Source organism: Ciona intestinalis, chromosome 12 (genome assembly GCF_000224145.3).
Source record: "Ciona intestinalis chromosome 12, KH, whole genome shotgun sequence".
NCBI lineage: Eukaryota > Metazoa > Chordata > Ascidiacea > Phlebobranchia > Cionidae > Ciona > Ciona intestinalis.
The window spans coordinates 3,872,236-3,886,806 of NC_020177.2; the positions used below are offsets into that span (position 1 = coordinate 3,872,236).

At 33.4% G+C, this 14,571-nt stretch overlaps 4 protein-coding genes and 1 pseudogene across 5 annotated transcripts in view; 4 read left to right on the plus strand and 1 right to left on the minus strand.

Moving 5' to 3' along the window:
• The window catches only part of LOC100181108, a gene marked incomplete in the record, with an annotated part of 6,457 nt that extends 441 nt beyond the window's left edge, over positions 1 to 6,016 (minus strand). Inside the window, 13 exon segments of the mRNA XM_026836982.1 lie at positions 717 to 1,518; positions 1,723 to 1,832; positions 2,033 to 2,191; positions 2,446 to 2,632; positions 3,000 to 3,119; positions 3,421 to 3,531; positions 3,653 to 3,773; positions 4,042 to 4,234; positions 4,393 to 4,519; positions 4,781 to 4,936; positions 5,068 to 5,207; positions 5,417 to 5,563; positions 5,816 to 6,016. Of these exon segments, the coding sequence (XP_026692783.1) occupies positions 1,288 to 1,518; positions 1,723 to 1,832; positions 2,033 to 2,191; positions 2,446 to 2,632; positions 3,000 to 3,119; positions 3,421 to 3,531; positions 3,653 to 3,773; positions 4,042 to 4,234; positions 4,393 to 4,519; positions 4,781 to 4,936; positions 5,068 to 5,207; positions 5,417 to 5,563; positions 5,816 to 5,966 (1,953 nt within the window).
• LOC104266348 lies at positions 291 to 1,018 on the plus strand (annotated as a pseudogene).
• Positions 6,017 to 6,384: 368 nt separating the features above from the next.
• LOC100183458 (ubiquitin-conjugating enzyme E2-17 kDa) lies at positions 6,385 to 8,957 on the plus strand. 2 transcript variants are annotated; one of them, XM_002129385.2, is made up of 8 exons: positions 6,385 to 6,425; positions 6,599 to 6,692; positions 7,222 to 7,286; positions 7,486 to 7,549; positions 7,902 to 7,933; positions 7,993 to 8,070; positions 8,123 to 8,228; positions 8,542 to 8,957. In XM_002129385.2, exons 3-8 carry the CDS (start codon positions 7,263 to 7,265, stop codon positions 8,679 to 8,681), a joined length of 444 nt encoding a protein of 147 aa, XP_002129421.1. In that variant the 5' UTR covers positions 6,385 to 6,425; positions 6,599 to 6,692; positions 7,222 to 7,262; the 3' UTR covers positions 8,682 to 8,957. The 2 variants fall into 2 exon arrangements, with proteins under 2 accessions (XP_002129421.1, XP_004226740.1); XM_004226692.1 differs by lacking the exons at positions 6,385 to 6,425; positions 6,599 to 6,692 and adding an exon at positions 6,693 to 6,873.
• Positions 8,958 to 9,373: 416 nt separating this feature from the next.
• LOC100185831 (ubiquitin-conjugating enzyme E2-17 kDa) lies at positions 9,374 to 11,564 on the plus strand. Its single transcript, XM_002129303.5, has 6 exons — positions 9,374 to 9,550; positions 9,652 to 9,715; positions 10,142 to 10,173; positions 10,367 to 10,444; positions 10,650 to 10,755; positions 10,937 to 11,564. Exons 1-6 carry the CDS (start codon positions 9,527 to 9,529, stop codon positions 11,077 to 11,079), a joined length of 447 nt encoding a protein of 148 aa, XP_002129339.1. The 5' UTR covers positions 9,374 to 9,526; the 3' UTR covers positions 11,080 to 11,564.
• Positions 11,565 to 11,985: 421 nt separating this feature from the next.
• LOC100175624 (ubiquitin-conjugating enzyme E2-17 kDa) lies at positions 11,986 to 14,199 on the plus strand. Its single transcript, XM_002129345.4, has 6 exons — positions 11,986 to 12,140; positions 12,297 to 12,360; positions 12,716 to 12,747; positions 12,812 to 12,889; positions 13,301 to 13,406; positions 13,724 to 14,199. The coding sequence occupies exons 1-6, from the start codon at positions 12,117 to 12,119 to the stop codon at positions 13,864 to 13,866; spliced, it is 447 nt and encodes a 148-aa protein (XP_002129381.1). The 5' UTR covers positions 11,986 to 12,116; the 3' UTR covers positions 13,867 to 14,199.
• Positions 14,200 to 14,571: the final 372 nt, after the last annotated feature.

Sequence of the window (14,571 nt, forward strand, 5' to 3'; positions counted from 1 at the left end):
CTTTATCATATTGAATAAGTACGACCAGAACAGGAATAGTTACTGTATTTAATCTTTGGTTATACAAACATTATACAGAACCAATAATTATAGGTGCTAGTAAAGAGTCCCCCCACCTTATTTGCTAACCCCTAATCCCTATAACCACGAACTAATTATACTGGTCCGTTTTAATTGGTTAACTTATACTTTCTGTTCGTTTTTAGGACATGGTAGGAGTTTTAAACTGTGTAAAATTAACTTACCGTTACTTGCTGCAACGTTTATCAAGAAAGAATATTTCATTTAGTATGTCTCGTCCAAGTTCTGATATGGCAGCTTTTCAAGCAGAAGTAAAAAACTCAAAAAACGTTCTCATTCTTTCTGGAGCTGGAGTGAGTGCTGAAAGTGGTGTCCCTACTTTCCGTGGCGCTGGTGGGTTCTGGAGGAAGTATGCAGCTCAAGAGTTGGCAAATCCTGATGCATTTAGCAGGAATCCATCACTAGTGTGGGAGTTTTACCACTACAGACGTGAAGTAATGGTCACCAAAAAGCCAAACCCTGCTCATAAGGCTATAGCTAGGTAAATCAAATGTTTTTTCCCTTTAAAACTATAAGCATGTCTTTTAAGTTGACCACGTTATAAAGCATATTACACAAGCATGGAAAAAAGCGCAAAACTACTGCTGAAACTAAGGGCTTCTATGGGTTAAATAAATTAAAACTCAATTCAAAAATTGCCTTTGCAATGTTAGAGCAAGCTACATGGTACAGATAACCTTCAGAAGGTAGACAGTGAAAACCTGTGAAAAAAATTATTATTTTTGCAGAAACTATATTAACAGTATCTTTGAGTCTATTTGTATATGCATTACTAAACAGGCAGAATTTTAGAATGAGTGGTAAAGAATACAAAAGCTGTATTGGCAACAGAATAGGAGCGGTGCAGAATATTTGTGTGAGTGAACAAAATATTTGTGTTTCTGTGTTTTGTATGTGTGAAGAGAGTATATGGATTGTGGAAATGAACTTTAAGTAGAAAGTATTTAGCATAAAAGTGAAAAGAAAGAAGTTAATAAACTGTATTAATAAAGTGTATGGATTTAGAAGTACTACACTTTGATGCATTTTGAGTTTAAGTAATTTACAGCAGGTGAAGTATGTGACAAAGCATGTACAGAGTGAGTTTAACAACATATTACACAACAAAGTAGTTCAAGTGAAAAAGGAAGTGGCAACGTTGGTCCAAACTTATTTATATCCAGTGTTAGAAATAAGGCAAGCTATGCTGCAGTGTATGATATGTGATTAATCCTGCATGGTGTAGGCATACTGGCGATTGGATCTACGTCCTCTCCAAATCATAACACCGCAGCTGAGCATTATACCAAGCACAACCATGCCAATTGCCAAGCCAACTGTTTCTCCTGTTGTTAATCCCTTTGCTGCTGGTGGGTTGGGGGTGTCTGGGCATTCTGGGGGTGGGGCTAGAAGCTCCTGGTCAGTTTTAAGGAAGTTGCGCAATGCAGTCAAAGAGATCTGTGTGTTTTCAAATATAGAAATTATTCTAAGTTTGTTTTGAAATATTACAAAATTATGGTGCTGTTGTTGCTACCAAGCATAACATAAAATATGGAGTAGGTCACTATTTTCGTAAAAGAAAATGAAATTTACATTTTTTTTAGAAGAAATTATATTAATCACTTAAATATAGCAATTATGATTTAAAATCTATTTACTTACTGGAGAAGCTGTTGTATTAAAGGTGACAATAAAATTATCAGCAACTGCTGCTTTCAGTTTTGACATTGCAGATTCCAAACTAGCTTGTGGGACCATTGTCTCTGAGTCACCTGAAATAAAAAAAAAGGTTTTATTGGACATCATTTATTTAACTAGTTCTAAAATGTTGGCAAGTCAATATACAGCCATGCAGCTTTTGTTGAGCTTAAGTATATAGTACTATGTGCACAAATGAAATTAGGCTTGGTAGCCTTTTTATCCAAGAGACTTCTTGCATAGGAATATAAACACAAGGAAATTAGACAAGCACCTTGTACATCCGGTACACCAAGTAATGTAACCCACACAAACAGTCGCGTCACGTTTTGTGAGTCAGTATCTAGTTCCAATGTGCTGGTGACAAAAACATGAGATGAGATTCGATAGAATGGCAACCCAGCTTGCTTTCCAACTTCCTGGATGATAGCCTCTGTAAAAAGTAATCATTTTGTGGTGAATGGCATATTGACATGAATGGAACCCTGACGTGGCAAGCAATAACAGTCATATTAACATGTTATGTTTTATACATCTCACACCAACTTACGAGTTGCTACATATCTAACTTTATGAGTAATGCCTTGGCCTAGGAATTCTAGCAGTTGGCTTTATTCCTATTTACTTCTTTTAAAGAACAAAGAATACGTAAAATTTTCAATTGCACAAGTTAAACAAGTTGCTCACTTTGGAAAGACGGGTAGTTCATAAGGATTTGATGATATTGTTCTCCAGGGAACTTCATGACTACTGTTGTCTTGAGAGATTGATTGTAACACTGTGAAACATCGAATACATTCAAATCATTGATTCCACGACCGGAGTCGTACGCATAAAGATGCTGCTTAACTGTGAGGTTGGTGGTTGCGTTAACCTGGAAAAAAGAATGTTTTGTATGCACATTAAATATTGATCAAGAAATCTTTCACCAATAGTTGGTAAAAAGTATATTCAAAGTTTGCTACTAATTTATATCTGCTACCAGGTAATATATCCCACTGAGCTACTGTAATTTTTTTATCTGGCAAATGGCCCAGTGGTTAGTAGGCACATCGTAACCGAAAGATACCAACTTTTGATGCTTGTTAATGCCTTTGCAAGACACAACTGACATTGCTCAAACCTGTTGGTCAATGATGAATCAAAGCATTCAGGGTGTCCCCCACATAAAATAGAATAACTTCAAAAGGGATTTGCTAAATTATGCGAGTGCGACTTTCAATGGATAAATAATATCTTACCTCACTAATTACTGTCTGGTCAATTCCTATGAGTGTACCATGTCCATTCAAGTTAGCTGTGTACATGGTCAAGTAGAGATATTCATTATTGCCAGGGTAGAAAACACCATATGGGGCATTCTAAAAAATATGACACAAAGAAATAGTTTAGGGAAAATTAGCATTTATATTATTAGTGATATATGTGTTTTTGATGTAACAGTAAACACAACAAAAGATAAAAAAAATCTCACACAAAGTTACATATATACATAGTAACTTATAAGCAGGTTTGTGGTGTTTGAAATAGAACAACCGTAGAAGGGCTGTCATTGCCCTGCCACGAGAGGATAGGCCAACCAAGTTACATCAATTCATTAATATATTAAGATATATAGATATAGCATTCTTTATCAGGTAGTGTTTAAACTTAATTCCATACCACTGGTTTAGTGCCAATCCAAATATCAGCTGCAATTCCTTTGTACATTCCAAGACCTCCATATGCAGGTTTAGTAGCATCTACAAATGCCCCCATCTGTTTCAGATGAACCTAAGAAAAAATGTTTACTATAATATTCGCTTTTTGGTAAATAATAGTATCTATATAATATATGTATTTGTAATGTTTAAATTTCAAGAAATGTTCATTTTATTGTTGAAAAATCATTTACCAGATGAGAAGTTTTGTTGGCTTCTGCATCTATGTATGATGAATTAATAGGTATGGGGGTGATTTGGCAAACACCTGAGCTGGTTTGATTGAAGGCAAGACCCTGGTTGAAATCATGGACTCTAAAAAGGTGAGAGAAAAATATTGAAATTGAATTGGTTAGAGCGGAGATAATATGGAATATTGGATGTATTGTGATAACACCAGTGTCTAATTGCACACCATGGGAACTGGCTGCATGGACCATATTAGAGTAAATGGTGTTGTATGTTAATGATACACTCGTCAAGACTCATTGAATAAACTTGATTTTATGAATGTCGTTACATTTAGGTTTACATTCGAGGTATAGAAGTGGATTAAATTTACTTGTTACAAACTTCTATTTACATTTTGCTGTGGAAAGCAGATTCTCCTTGTCCATACATAAGGTCAACTCTGAAGAAATTATTTATTTTGTCATAATATTCAACAATTTCTGCTGTTACGATGGTACTAGATGCCAATGAGGTGTACACCTCGAATTTAAGTGTGTGTTGCTCAGAGTAAACCTTGATTTCACTTCTGGGCTTGTCTTTTCTGCCTGAAAAGTAAAACAATTGCAAGGAATAAAGATAATTGTTGGTTTTTTATTATGAAATTTAATGGTTAGGAATTTGAATGGTTCTACGGCAATTTATAAAATGTAACTCACTATGTTTAAAAAAAAGATAGGTTTAATATATTTAAAAATATTCATACCTTTGCAAATCATTCCAAAGGGTCTTGTAGGAGTCCAGCTATCAGTTGCATTTGATGTGTGAAAATCAGAAAACTTGTACACATACGCTTGAGAAGTGGTGGTTCCATTTGGAGCAGTGGTTAAAGCCTGATTGAAGATGTATTGTAAAACTATATATGCAGGGAGTTAAGAGTAGTGGAGTACACTGGCACAGCTAACCTAATGTTTTGAAGATCATGCTATTTAAAAAAAACGAAGATAAGGGAATCAACAACAAAACAACAGTTGTTAAAATATGCTTATGGATAAAAAGTGTGGGAAAGAATGTCAATTCAAAAGCATGGCTGTTGATCCCAAAATATACATTGCATGATTTTTTAAATTTTTATTCATGAATTACAAACTTACTTGCAAGGTGAGTTTAACAGGTGCTCGTTGCGCAGCTGGCATTGTCCAGTTGTGCATGCTGAAGTAAACATCAACCAAGTACGTGACTGTATTATTTTCAAATGTCAAGCATGTCTGGTAATGGTCAGTAATGATACCATCCACTGTAACATTACCCTGAAACATAAAGATTGTTTTCAAATCCGGTGCAATCGACTATACTGCATTAAAGCCTTACATCTATCTTGAAAACAACTCCGTGGGTGTAAAAAGCTTGAGTTACCTAATTAAACTGATTTTCTGCTTACCTCATATGTTGAATTGTAACCAGCATTCCACAAAAAGGAATTCTTCACGCTGTCTGGTCCATTTTCAACTCCAGCACCAAACAGGGACATTTGCTCAATAGTGGAGGTGAGGTTGCTGACATCACATTGCTTTGTAATCTCTGTTTTAACAGGATGTGTACATGTTATATGTTGTAATTGTAAATGATATGCTACTTAGGTGCTTCATTTTCGTATACAAAGTGATTATGTGCACTAACTAGGACCTACACATACATGCTTCAATCAAGTACAGTATTTCAGTGTACAAAATTGGTTTGTATCTCATAATAAAATACCAACTTAAAACAAGGTTAAAATAAAAATGTACCGTTCACTTTGAAAGTTTGGTTGTTTTGATAATCATACATCACTTTGTTGGAACAACGTTTTCCATCTTTAATTTGATCAAGGAAAAGGAAAACAGTTCCATTGACATGGTCATAGAATTCCAATCCATCAAGGGTCTTTGATAAGGCTGTAACAAATATTAGGTCTATATTAGTGAAGTCCAGTTGTTGTTATTGTTGTTCTATGTATAAAAAATGAATACTCAGTAAAATATAGGACAAGAACATGGTTGCAAGATTCAAAATATACTGTTTCTGACATCTCCATAGTAAAACAAACAGTATATAAAAAACGCAATCAAGTAAAAATTAAATGTATATATATTGAATAATTGATGGACTCCATAACCAGACAAGTATAAGCAACAACAAATACTGACCAGGGACGTTTATCTGTATTTTGTAGCTATACATTTTCTTGTCAAGATCTGGCATTCGCTGCAGGATTTTTCCAGTTATGTTTGGACATTGTCCAACTGCATAAGTTTGAGCAGCGTACGTAAGAACTAACATGAATATTAACATTTCCATAATGCTTAAAGTCTTAGGTTATCCCTATCTCTCTGAATAATAAATAAAATTTGCTAACCCACAGATATGGTAACATTCAACTCATGTCGGTGTTTATAATTAATAAGACAATTCATTAAAGCTGTCTGCTGTGGAATCACATGATGTCACGTGATGAATACTCCCATGATATTACATGCGATTTCATACAAGCTCGTTTTCGCGATGGAAAAATGCTGATTAGAAATTTCATTACAAACTCTTCCATTCACTAAATGTAAAATGAGTTTTGGGCCGCTTAAATGGAAACATCCTGAAAAAGGAAACGAAACCACGGGTGCTGCATTCTTCTTCGTTCTTTCGTGTACAATAAACATGCCGATATTTCGTGTCGAGTTTTCATAACGATGTAACTCTTCTAAACAAACGAAAACAGACAATTTAAAACGAATAAGCCGGAAATTAGAGAACACCAACCATGTAAATTTACGAAGAAAAATGTTATAAAATAAAATCTGATCACAATACATTCAAATTTATATTCAAATTTGCAAACTTCCGAGCAATAAAGTTGAACTTTAAAGTTATAGTTTACGAAACAAATTTACTTTTAATACGTAGTTAACGTACCTTTACTTTTCTATGTTTACTAGGTATCTATGGTTTTAAACGGGAAGTATATGAAAACGACAACGACTTCTTGTACGTGGATTCACTTGGTGACCGGTTTCTAACCAATAGAAAACAGTAAGTTTGTAATTTATGTTTAATTAATTTTCTATACACAAAATTCTTCAATATTCGATTCAATTCGAACATTCTCCGGCTTCGGGTAAAGGAAGTTTTCTCATATGACGTAATTGCCTAATTCCTGTATAAGTTTGATGTTTACTTAAATGGAATAACGCCTTGGCAAACCTAAAATAAGGCAAGTATGGACTTGATACTATGTAAAATGTTTTTCATTTATATATGCAGTTGGTGGTTTCTGGCCATGTGTATACTTAGAAGTCTGGCAATTGTTGTGTTTTTGACCTTAAACGACCGACATTTCGTCTGGCATACGGCTAGACATTCCACGGCCGTGGCACAATGTTTAGTGTGCCTGTCTTGACGCTGCTATCATATGTATCTCGGGACAAGACACTTACGTTGGTTCGCGACAAGACACTTAAACCTTAGTCGATAGACAAACGTTGGTCCTTCAATGATATCTAACACTGTCTAGTAATTAAAAGGCAAGATTGTTTGATTGTAATTGCTTTGTTTTGTTCAGAAACCTTTAACCCTGAAGTACCAGCGCACATTTGTTCCATCATGGCATTAAAAAGAATAAACAGGGTATGCATATTTATTATTTACTTTGTCTTCTTACCAGTAACTTTATTACTTGGCAAATATGGTAGATTAGAATATTTGATTTGTAATACAAACTGAATTAATATTTTGTGTGCATTAATTTAAGAAAAATTAAAAGTTGTAACTTATTATTATATTCAGACTTGCACGTTCAAACATGTGTCAATATATTTTTCTGTAGGAATTACAAGATTTAAACCGAGAACCCTCATCACAATACACTGCTGGACCTGTTGGGGATGATTGTAAGTTAATATTAAATGACATAATTGTTTCCAGTTGTTTTGAAAAAGAAATAAAATGTGTTTCTTTATAACATACCCAAAAATTTACTACTCTTTAAAAAATATATTCTGGGTCCCCAAATTTTAGTTGTAGTAGCACCTTAACCCTTTTAGAATAGAAAAAAAAATCGCAATATCATGTTAAGGTTCATATATTAGAGTATAAGATGTTAAACATTTATCTTTAAGCACAAGAAAAGATCTTCTATATAACATAAGCATAAGTCTCTACCATTTTTAATTTGCTTACTCTTTACAAAAAAGTTTTCTGTTGTCATAATCTTGTTGTTTAATTCTCTTTTATTTGTTTCAGTGTTTCACTGGCAAGCATCCATCATGGGACCAGTAAGTTTATTAAGTGTTTGGTTATTTATACTTTTACTAATTTGTTTGCTTTAATTCAGGACACATCTCCATTTCAAGGTGGTGTGTTTTTTCTTAATGTACATTTCCCTACAGACTACCCGTTTAAGCCACCAAAAGTAAGTTTGTGTTCAAAGTTTAGTAAGATTTGAACAACCATTGTTTTAATAGATATCATTTACAACTAAAATCTACCACCCCAACATAAACGGCAATGGAAGCATCTGTCTTGATATCCTGCGCTCGCAATGGTCGCCAGCATTAACTCTTTCCAAAGGTTAGATGATTTGTCTCACGCTTAATATGGTGTAATATAGAAGTTAGCTTTCAATGTTGTTCATCATATTTAATATTACTACTTTATTCAAAGCTATTGTGTAGGAGGTATCATATGCCATGCAATTTAAAATAACAGTTCTAAGGTCAAAAAAGGAAGTTGTCTTGACTCTTAATTATGTTTTCTATTTTAATGGACACAAAACCAGATTCTTTGTTATTGTTAGTAGTCTCATTGGTAGCTGCAGCTGTTATTTTTTTTAACATCCTGAATCTAATATGTATATCTAATATGCATATGGTTATTTTTTTAGTTCTCTTGTCCATCAGTTCATTGCTCTGCGACCCAAATCCAGATGACCCTCTTGTACCAGACATTGCACGGATGTATAAAACTGACATTAAAAAGTACAAACAAATTGCCACCGAGTGGACCCAGAAGCATGCTAAATAAAGTCTCTTGTAGAACCTTTTTTTTATGTAAATAAATTCCTCTATCACATATTTTAAATGACTTGATTTAATTGTAAAACATCTGCTAAAAGCAAGATTACTGTAAAGTTACATTTATTATATAATGCTTTTATTTTTCCAACTGTACCACGTTAATAATTCACGTTAGAGTTGTTTAGCACTAATCATTGTTAAATTTTGTATCGTTTATGTGTTTGCCCAATCAATTCTGTAAGATTTTTCTTCTGGTATACAAACAAAATTCTCTAGTTTGGAAGCATTGAGTAGTTTATTTAGCAGAGATATAGTTCTGTTTAAATTTATGCCGAATTTAGAGTTATCTGTTACCAAAGAGTATAAACCTAACGGCGACGAAAGAGAATGAAGGAAAGAGATTGAGTAATCTAGTTTTGGTGTTCAACTTTTGTGCGTCCTAAAGTTTCTATACAGTTTACGCCTTAGGGAATGTGTATTCTTAACAGAACTTTCAGTAAATCATACCGTATTTGCAGCTTTGGTAGTCTGATATAGCATCACAACGGAAGTTTTATTTTAGAATAAAACACAAAAGCTTAAGTAAACGTCCAAAAAAGCAATGAAATAAACCGCCCCTAATAAAGGTCGTACTCGAAAGGTGGCGCAAGGGCGCAAGAGAAACGGAACAACGGTGCTGGATACTTGTGTTTGCAAATGGCAGTATATAGGCGAGGCGGCATGATTGGTTAATACAAGTGTTTCACAGTTCAGTATATAAATCAATTGGTTTGTAGGTATCTTTTTTTAAAACGACACTGCATTGTTTGTGAGGTGAATTAGAAGTTAAAATAAACACACAAAACAATCAAAATGGCACTTAAAAGAATTAATAAGGTAAGTTTTTTACTTCCATCCACAACGTGTTATTACAGTTACTATGATGTGTGTTGTTTCTAAATGTTTCACCAATTAATTGATTTATGATTTTTTGACAGGAATTAGCCGACATTTCTCGTGACCCACCCGCTCAATGCAGTGCTGGTCCAGTTGGTGACGATTGTAAGTCATTATTCTGCTTTATATGCGATAATATTTTAACTGCAATTTGAAAATGTGAAATATTTACCAAATGCGCACAAGAGATGTGCCAGTTTACAAGAGGCACCTAGTCTAATTAATGTTTATCTATGTGTTAAAGATGCTGATAACGTACCAGTGTTCCTTGTGATAAAGATAATGAACGTAACATTATGAATTTGTATAGATTCACATTCACAATACAACAACATTTCACACAAGTCATAAATTGCGTTTTCAATGAACACAATTCATACAACCACAACAGTTTTCCCCCTGTTTTAATAATTCGGCTACCTACACTTAATTTGTGGTTTTAACATTTTACAACAATGACAATGGACATATGTGCGCTATGAATAATTAGGTTAATTAGGTCATTTGACACTAATGAGCATTTTTCCTTAGTGTTCCAGTGGCAAGCAACTATAATGGGCCCTGTAAGTATCTATATTCATTATAAGTAACCCTATATTTATTTTTAGTTCTTAATGTTTCATTCTAAACTATTTTGTGTAAAAAATGAAAGTATTGCTACATGTGCAGCAAGCCAGCAACTATGTTGGAAGGATTTATTTAAACACTTAGTAGAAATGGTATACAAATTTTACTTAATACATCATTTACTTTTAGAGTGATTCCCCATACCAAGGGGGTGTTTTCTTCTTGTCAATTCATTTTCCAACCGACTATCCATTTAAGCCACCAAAAGTGAGTGTTAACTAAAATAATCAATTTTAATAAAACGTAAACTCTTTATGTTTTGTATCATTGTGTCATTTTTTTTTTGGGTGACTTTATCATTAAATCAAACTAATTTTTTTAGTAAGATAACGAAAATAATTACCTAAAATGTCATACCAAACCTTTACTGGCACTACATATTGTTGTGTTAACCTTTGGAGCTTTTTTTCAGGTCGCATTTTCAACTAAAATCTATCATCCGAACATAAACAGCAACGGAAGCATCTGTCTTGATATTTTGCGTTCACAGTGGTCACCGGCTCTAACAGTGGCTAAAGGTTAAGCATTTTTCTATAAAAAATATAACTAATACAGTCTACTACCGTTGTAACATATGAGTTAAAAAGGTACTGCAATAACACAGAGAGATTAATTTTTTTTCTATTTAGATTAAAGTGAATTTAAATTTTTAAATCTTTTGAATGCTGTATTTTTATTTCCATACTTGTATCTTTTTAGTTCTTTTATCAATCTGTTCTTTGCTTTGTGATCCCAACCCTGATGACCCATTGGTGCCAGATATTGCAAGGGTGTTTAAGAACGACCGAAGCAAATATAATGATTTGGCAAGGGAATGGACCAGAAAGTATGCTACAAACTAACACATGAAATGTAATCAGTACAGTGTCTGTCTGTTTTAGTTCTCTTAGCTTGGCGATTTGCATTTTAACATAATTAGTATTTGAATGTAGAAGCGTTTGTCCAAAATATCAGTAAAACTAACAGTTCATCTTAGCTGTCCACCATCTTGTATTTTCTGAGCACTGATGCAGGAGTTGCCAATTATATTATATGATGAGTAATTTTTCTTGACAGTTTTTAACTTTAATTCAAATTGTAACTTCTACTATTTGACAGAAGTTTTCATTAAACTTCTGCTGTGAATAAAAATTGACTTTTGTTTCTTTCTGACAGAAGTTTTCTTGTTTATTTATTGGCTTTGTATAACATGTTTTTCTGCCAAGTTTAAATTGCATGTTAATTTTAACGTAGCCATCGGTTTGGGCTGCTTCAATTCTCATTCTTCTTCCCATACTGTCGTGTTCAGAATATTGGAATTGTGAATTTAAACATAACCTTGAAATGACATGTGTTCTCCAAATTATTTTTTTAAGAGGTTAGATTAGTAGATAGAGTCAGAGATTCAGCTTACATTAGCGGTTTGTACTTCAGGTATTTTAGAAAAAGTATTTAGAAAAATCCGCGCAAACATGTATAACTACTAAAATAGAAGAAGTGTAAGCGTGTTGATTAGTTTGGTGGTGTTTCTCCACAGTAAAGTCGTAACGAAGAGCTCGGGGTGGCGTAATTTATATGCGTAACAAGGTCGTCGTTTGATGGCGTAAGCATTACATAAAACTTATGTAAAAGGAAGTTCCAGAGGAACTTTCTCGTTTACGTATGACTGTGCAACTCTTTCTCATCAAAACTAACGGGACGTGTATAAAAATACATTGTCTTCTTGATCGTATTTTGTTAAGGTTGAAGTTCATAACATGAGTTTTACTGTTTAAAATACGTGAAATATTTATGTTGGTGTGTTTCGTAAACTATTACGGTGTTAAAAAAACGGTTTTATTAACAGAAACAGAGGATTCTAGGGAATCTATAGGAAAAGAACTGATATATATATATTAAAATGGCTTTAAAACGAATTACAAAGGTAATAATATTTAATTTTATTCGAAAATGACAAATTAAGTTGGCTATAAATCTGTTCAATTTGACAGTGTTACGTTTTTTTACTGTAATCACTATTCATATATATACATTTTAACATGAAAACGAAATGTGTTTGTTAAATGTTTGTTTTTTTTAGGAGCTTCAGGACTTAAATCGCGACCCACCATCACACTGTAGTGCGGGCCCTGTTGGTGAAGACTGTAAGAAGTTAATATATTTTCACTAATGTTAAATTTATGTCATTTTCACAATTTTGTGTCAAATTTATATCATTTTCAAGTGAGTTTTTTCAAGTTGTGTAAATGGGTTAATTAGAAAAACAAACAATTATTTAATCATGATACAAGACACAGTACTAGTAAAGAATCTTGTTGACATTACAGATTTTACAATACATTAGGTGATAGGGCTTTGGGGGTAAGATTCGGTAATAGCACTTAAGTCACATATGGTCAGGTCTGAGATGTACCTCAACAACCATGCTGTTTGGTTCTACCCGTTATCAAATCTTTCTTTTATAATAAAATTTACTTATTTTAAATTATTATTTCACAGATTTTCATTGGCAAGCCACAATTACCGGTCCAGTAAGTGCTTGTGTAATAACTACCTTTGGCAAAGTTTGGTTAATCTTTAACCTTTTTTTCCTAGTGTGAGACTCCATTTTCAGGAGGGGTATTTTTTCTTAGCATACACTTTCCTACAGATTATCCATTTAAACCACCAAAGGTAAGTTTTAAAACAGTGTAACCCAACTACCCAGGTTCCAGGTTAAAATATTTGCTTTTTGTATGGGGGACATTTTTACAATTTTATACAGAATTCTGATTGAAATATGTTTTTGAGCAAATTTCTGCTATCTTTGTTGCTAATTCATAAGATTGATTACAAACGACCTGGGATTTTTTTTCCCGAATTGTTAAGGTTTAAAAAAAAGATTTTCTTATATAAGCCAGGTCCAGCTGTGGACGGGACATTTTTGAGGTAGTGCTCACATCTATTTGTGAGTCTTGCCTAGACCATCTGTCAAATAAAGAGATTAAGCCTGTGATCTAGTTGTTCATTGGTATTATTAACTTTAAATAAACAATGTTTTGCCCAAAATGGCGCCGGGTTTATTATTCTATATCTTTTGTATAGGTTTCCTTTATAACTAAAATCTATCACCCCAACATAAATGCAAATGGAAGCATTTGTCTTGATATCCTGCGCTCACAATGGTCACCAGCTTTAACAGTAGCCAAAGGTTGGTATGTCATACATACATACTTTAAGGGTGCTTTTTGGCATCACTTTTTTTTATTTGGTTGTGTTTTATTACTTTCTTTGTATTTATCATATAATAGCATCGGTTAGAGCTCTTTTCAAAAGCATAATGGTAAAATGATTATTTCAGGTTTTGTAAAATTTTAACACAAAAAAAGATAGTCAACTATAAGAAAAATGAAAAAATTATAGTGCTTTATAGCCTATAGAAAAAATTAGATGACTAACTTTTTTTTGGCTAGTTTTTAAAACTCACTAATATGGTTTATTTAACAGTTGATATTATTTTTGTTATAGTACTGCTTTCAATAAGTTCACTTTTGAGTGACCCTAATCCTGATGACCCACTAGTACCAGAAATAGCCAAGTTGTATAAAACAGACCGAGCGAAATATTGTAAAACTGCACAAGAATGGACAAGGCGTTACTGTGTGGAGTAAAACATCAGTCCGAAGTTAATTGCAAGTGCAAAATTTTGTTTTTGACTATGTGATGTTGTTTTGTACATATAGTAATATAGACTTACCAGTCTTTCAATGAATTTAACTTAATCTATTTACCCTTAAGTGTGATAATGTCAAAAACGTTTGTAAATCCTTTGAATGCATGTAGTGTGATTTAGTGCTGGTGATGACATTTCGCACACACCTAAAAATAATCCAACTGTCGCATTTACTCAACCCTTAATACTCGCTTATCTAAATTTCTAAAAATTGCCCAGCTTTGTTACATCCATGTAGGTTGGTTCTGTATACAATGTACCCAAAACTTTATACCTGTGTTGTTCTTTTATGTTTGGAAAATGCAGGTACAGTGTCATGGCATTAGCTCAGACTGCATGCCTCATAACAGGAAGATAGTAGTCAAATCTTGCTGCTACCATTGTTATCAGTCTATCAATGGACAGATACAAGAGATAGATTAGTGGTCAGAACTTGCTATGGAACAAATCTGCTTGTATGGTGTTCTAAAGGATTTTCATGATACAAGCTTTTACTCAGGACTAAAGTAAGCAACAGTTTGAACAGGAAATGTGTGGGTTTTTGAGCAAAATTTGACTACAACAAATCCAACTGTGAGTTTGTTTGTTTTCTAATCCCACATGTTGGCAAGAAGTTTTGTATAATAGGCTCTTGGTGGAACAA

What these genes read in the sequence shown, in the direction of transcription:
- LOC100183458 (XM_002129385.2), top strand. Translation starts at nt 7,263, where the DNA reads ATGGCATTAAAAAGAATAAACAGG. An exon ending in CATTAAAAAGAATAAACAGG is followed by an intron (nt 7,287 to 7,485) that starts GTATGCATATTT and finishes ATTTTTCTGTAG; the next exon opens with GAATTACAAGATTTAAACCG. An exon ending in AAGCATCCATCATGGGACCA is followed by an intron (nt 7,934 to 7,992) that starts GTAAGTTTATTA and finishes GCTTTAATTCAG; the next exon opens with GACACATCTCCATTTCAAGG.
- LOC100185831 (XM_002129303.5), top strand. Translation starts at nt 9,527, where the DNA reads ATGGCACTTAAAAGAATTAATAAG. An exon ending in TGGTCCAGTTGGTGACGATT is followed by an intron (nt 9,716 to 10,141) that starts GTAAGTCATTAT and finishes ATTTTTCCTTAG; the next exon opens with TGTTCCAGTGGCAAGCAACT. An exon ending in ATCCATTTAAGCCACCAAAA is followed by an intron (nt 10,445 to 10,649) that starts GTGAGTGTTAAC and finishes GCTTTTTTTCAG; the next exon opens with GTCGCATTTTCAACTAAAAT.
- LOC100175624 (XM_002129345.4), top strand. Translation starts at nt 12,117, where the DNA reads ATGGCTTTAAAACGAATTACAAAG. An exon ending in ATCCATTTAAACCACCAAAG is followed by an intron (nt 12,890 to 13,300) that starts GTAAGTTTTAAA and finishes TCTTTTGTATAG; the next exon opens with GTTTCCTTTATAACTAAAAT. An exon ending in AGCTTTAACAGTAGCCAAAG is followed by an intron (nt 13,407 to 13,723) that starts GTTGGTATGTCA and finishes TTTTTGTTATAG; the next exon opens with TACTGCTTTCAATAAGTTCA.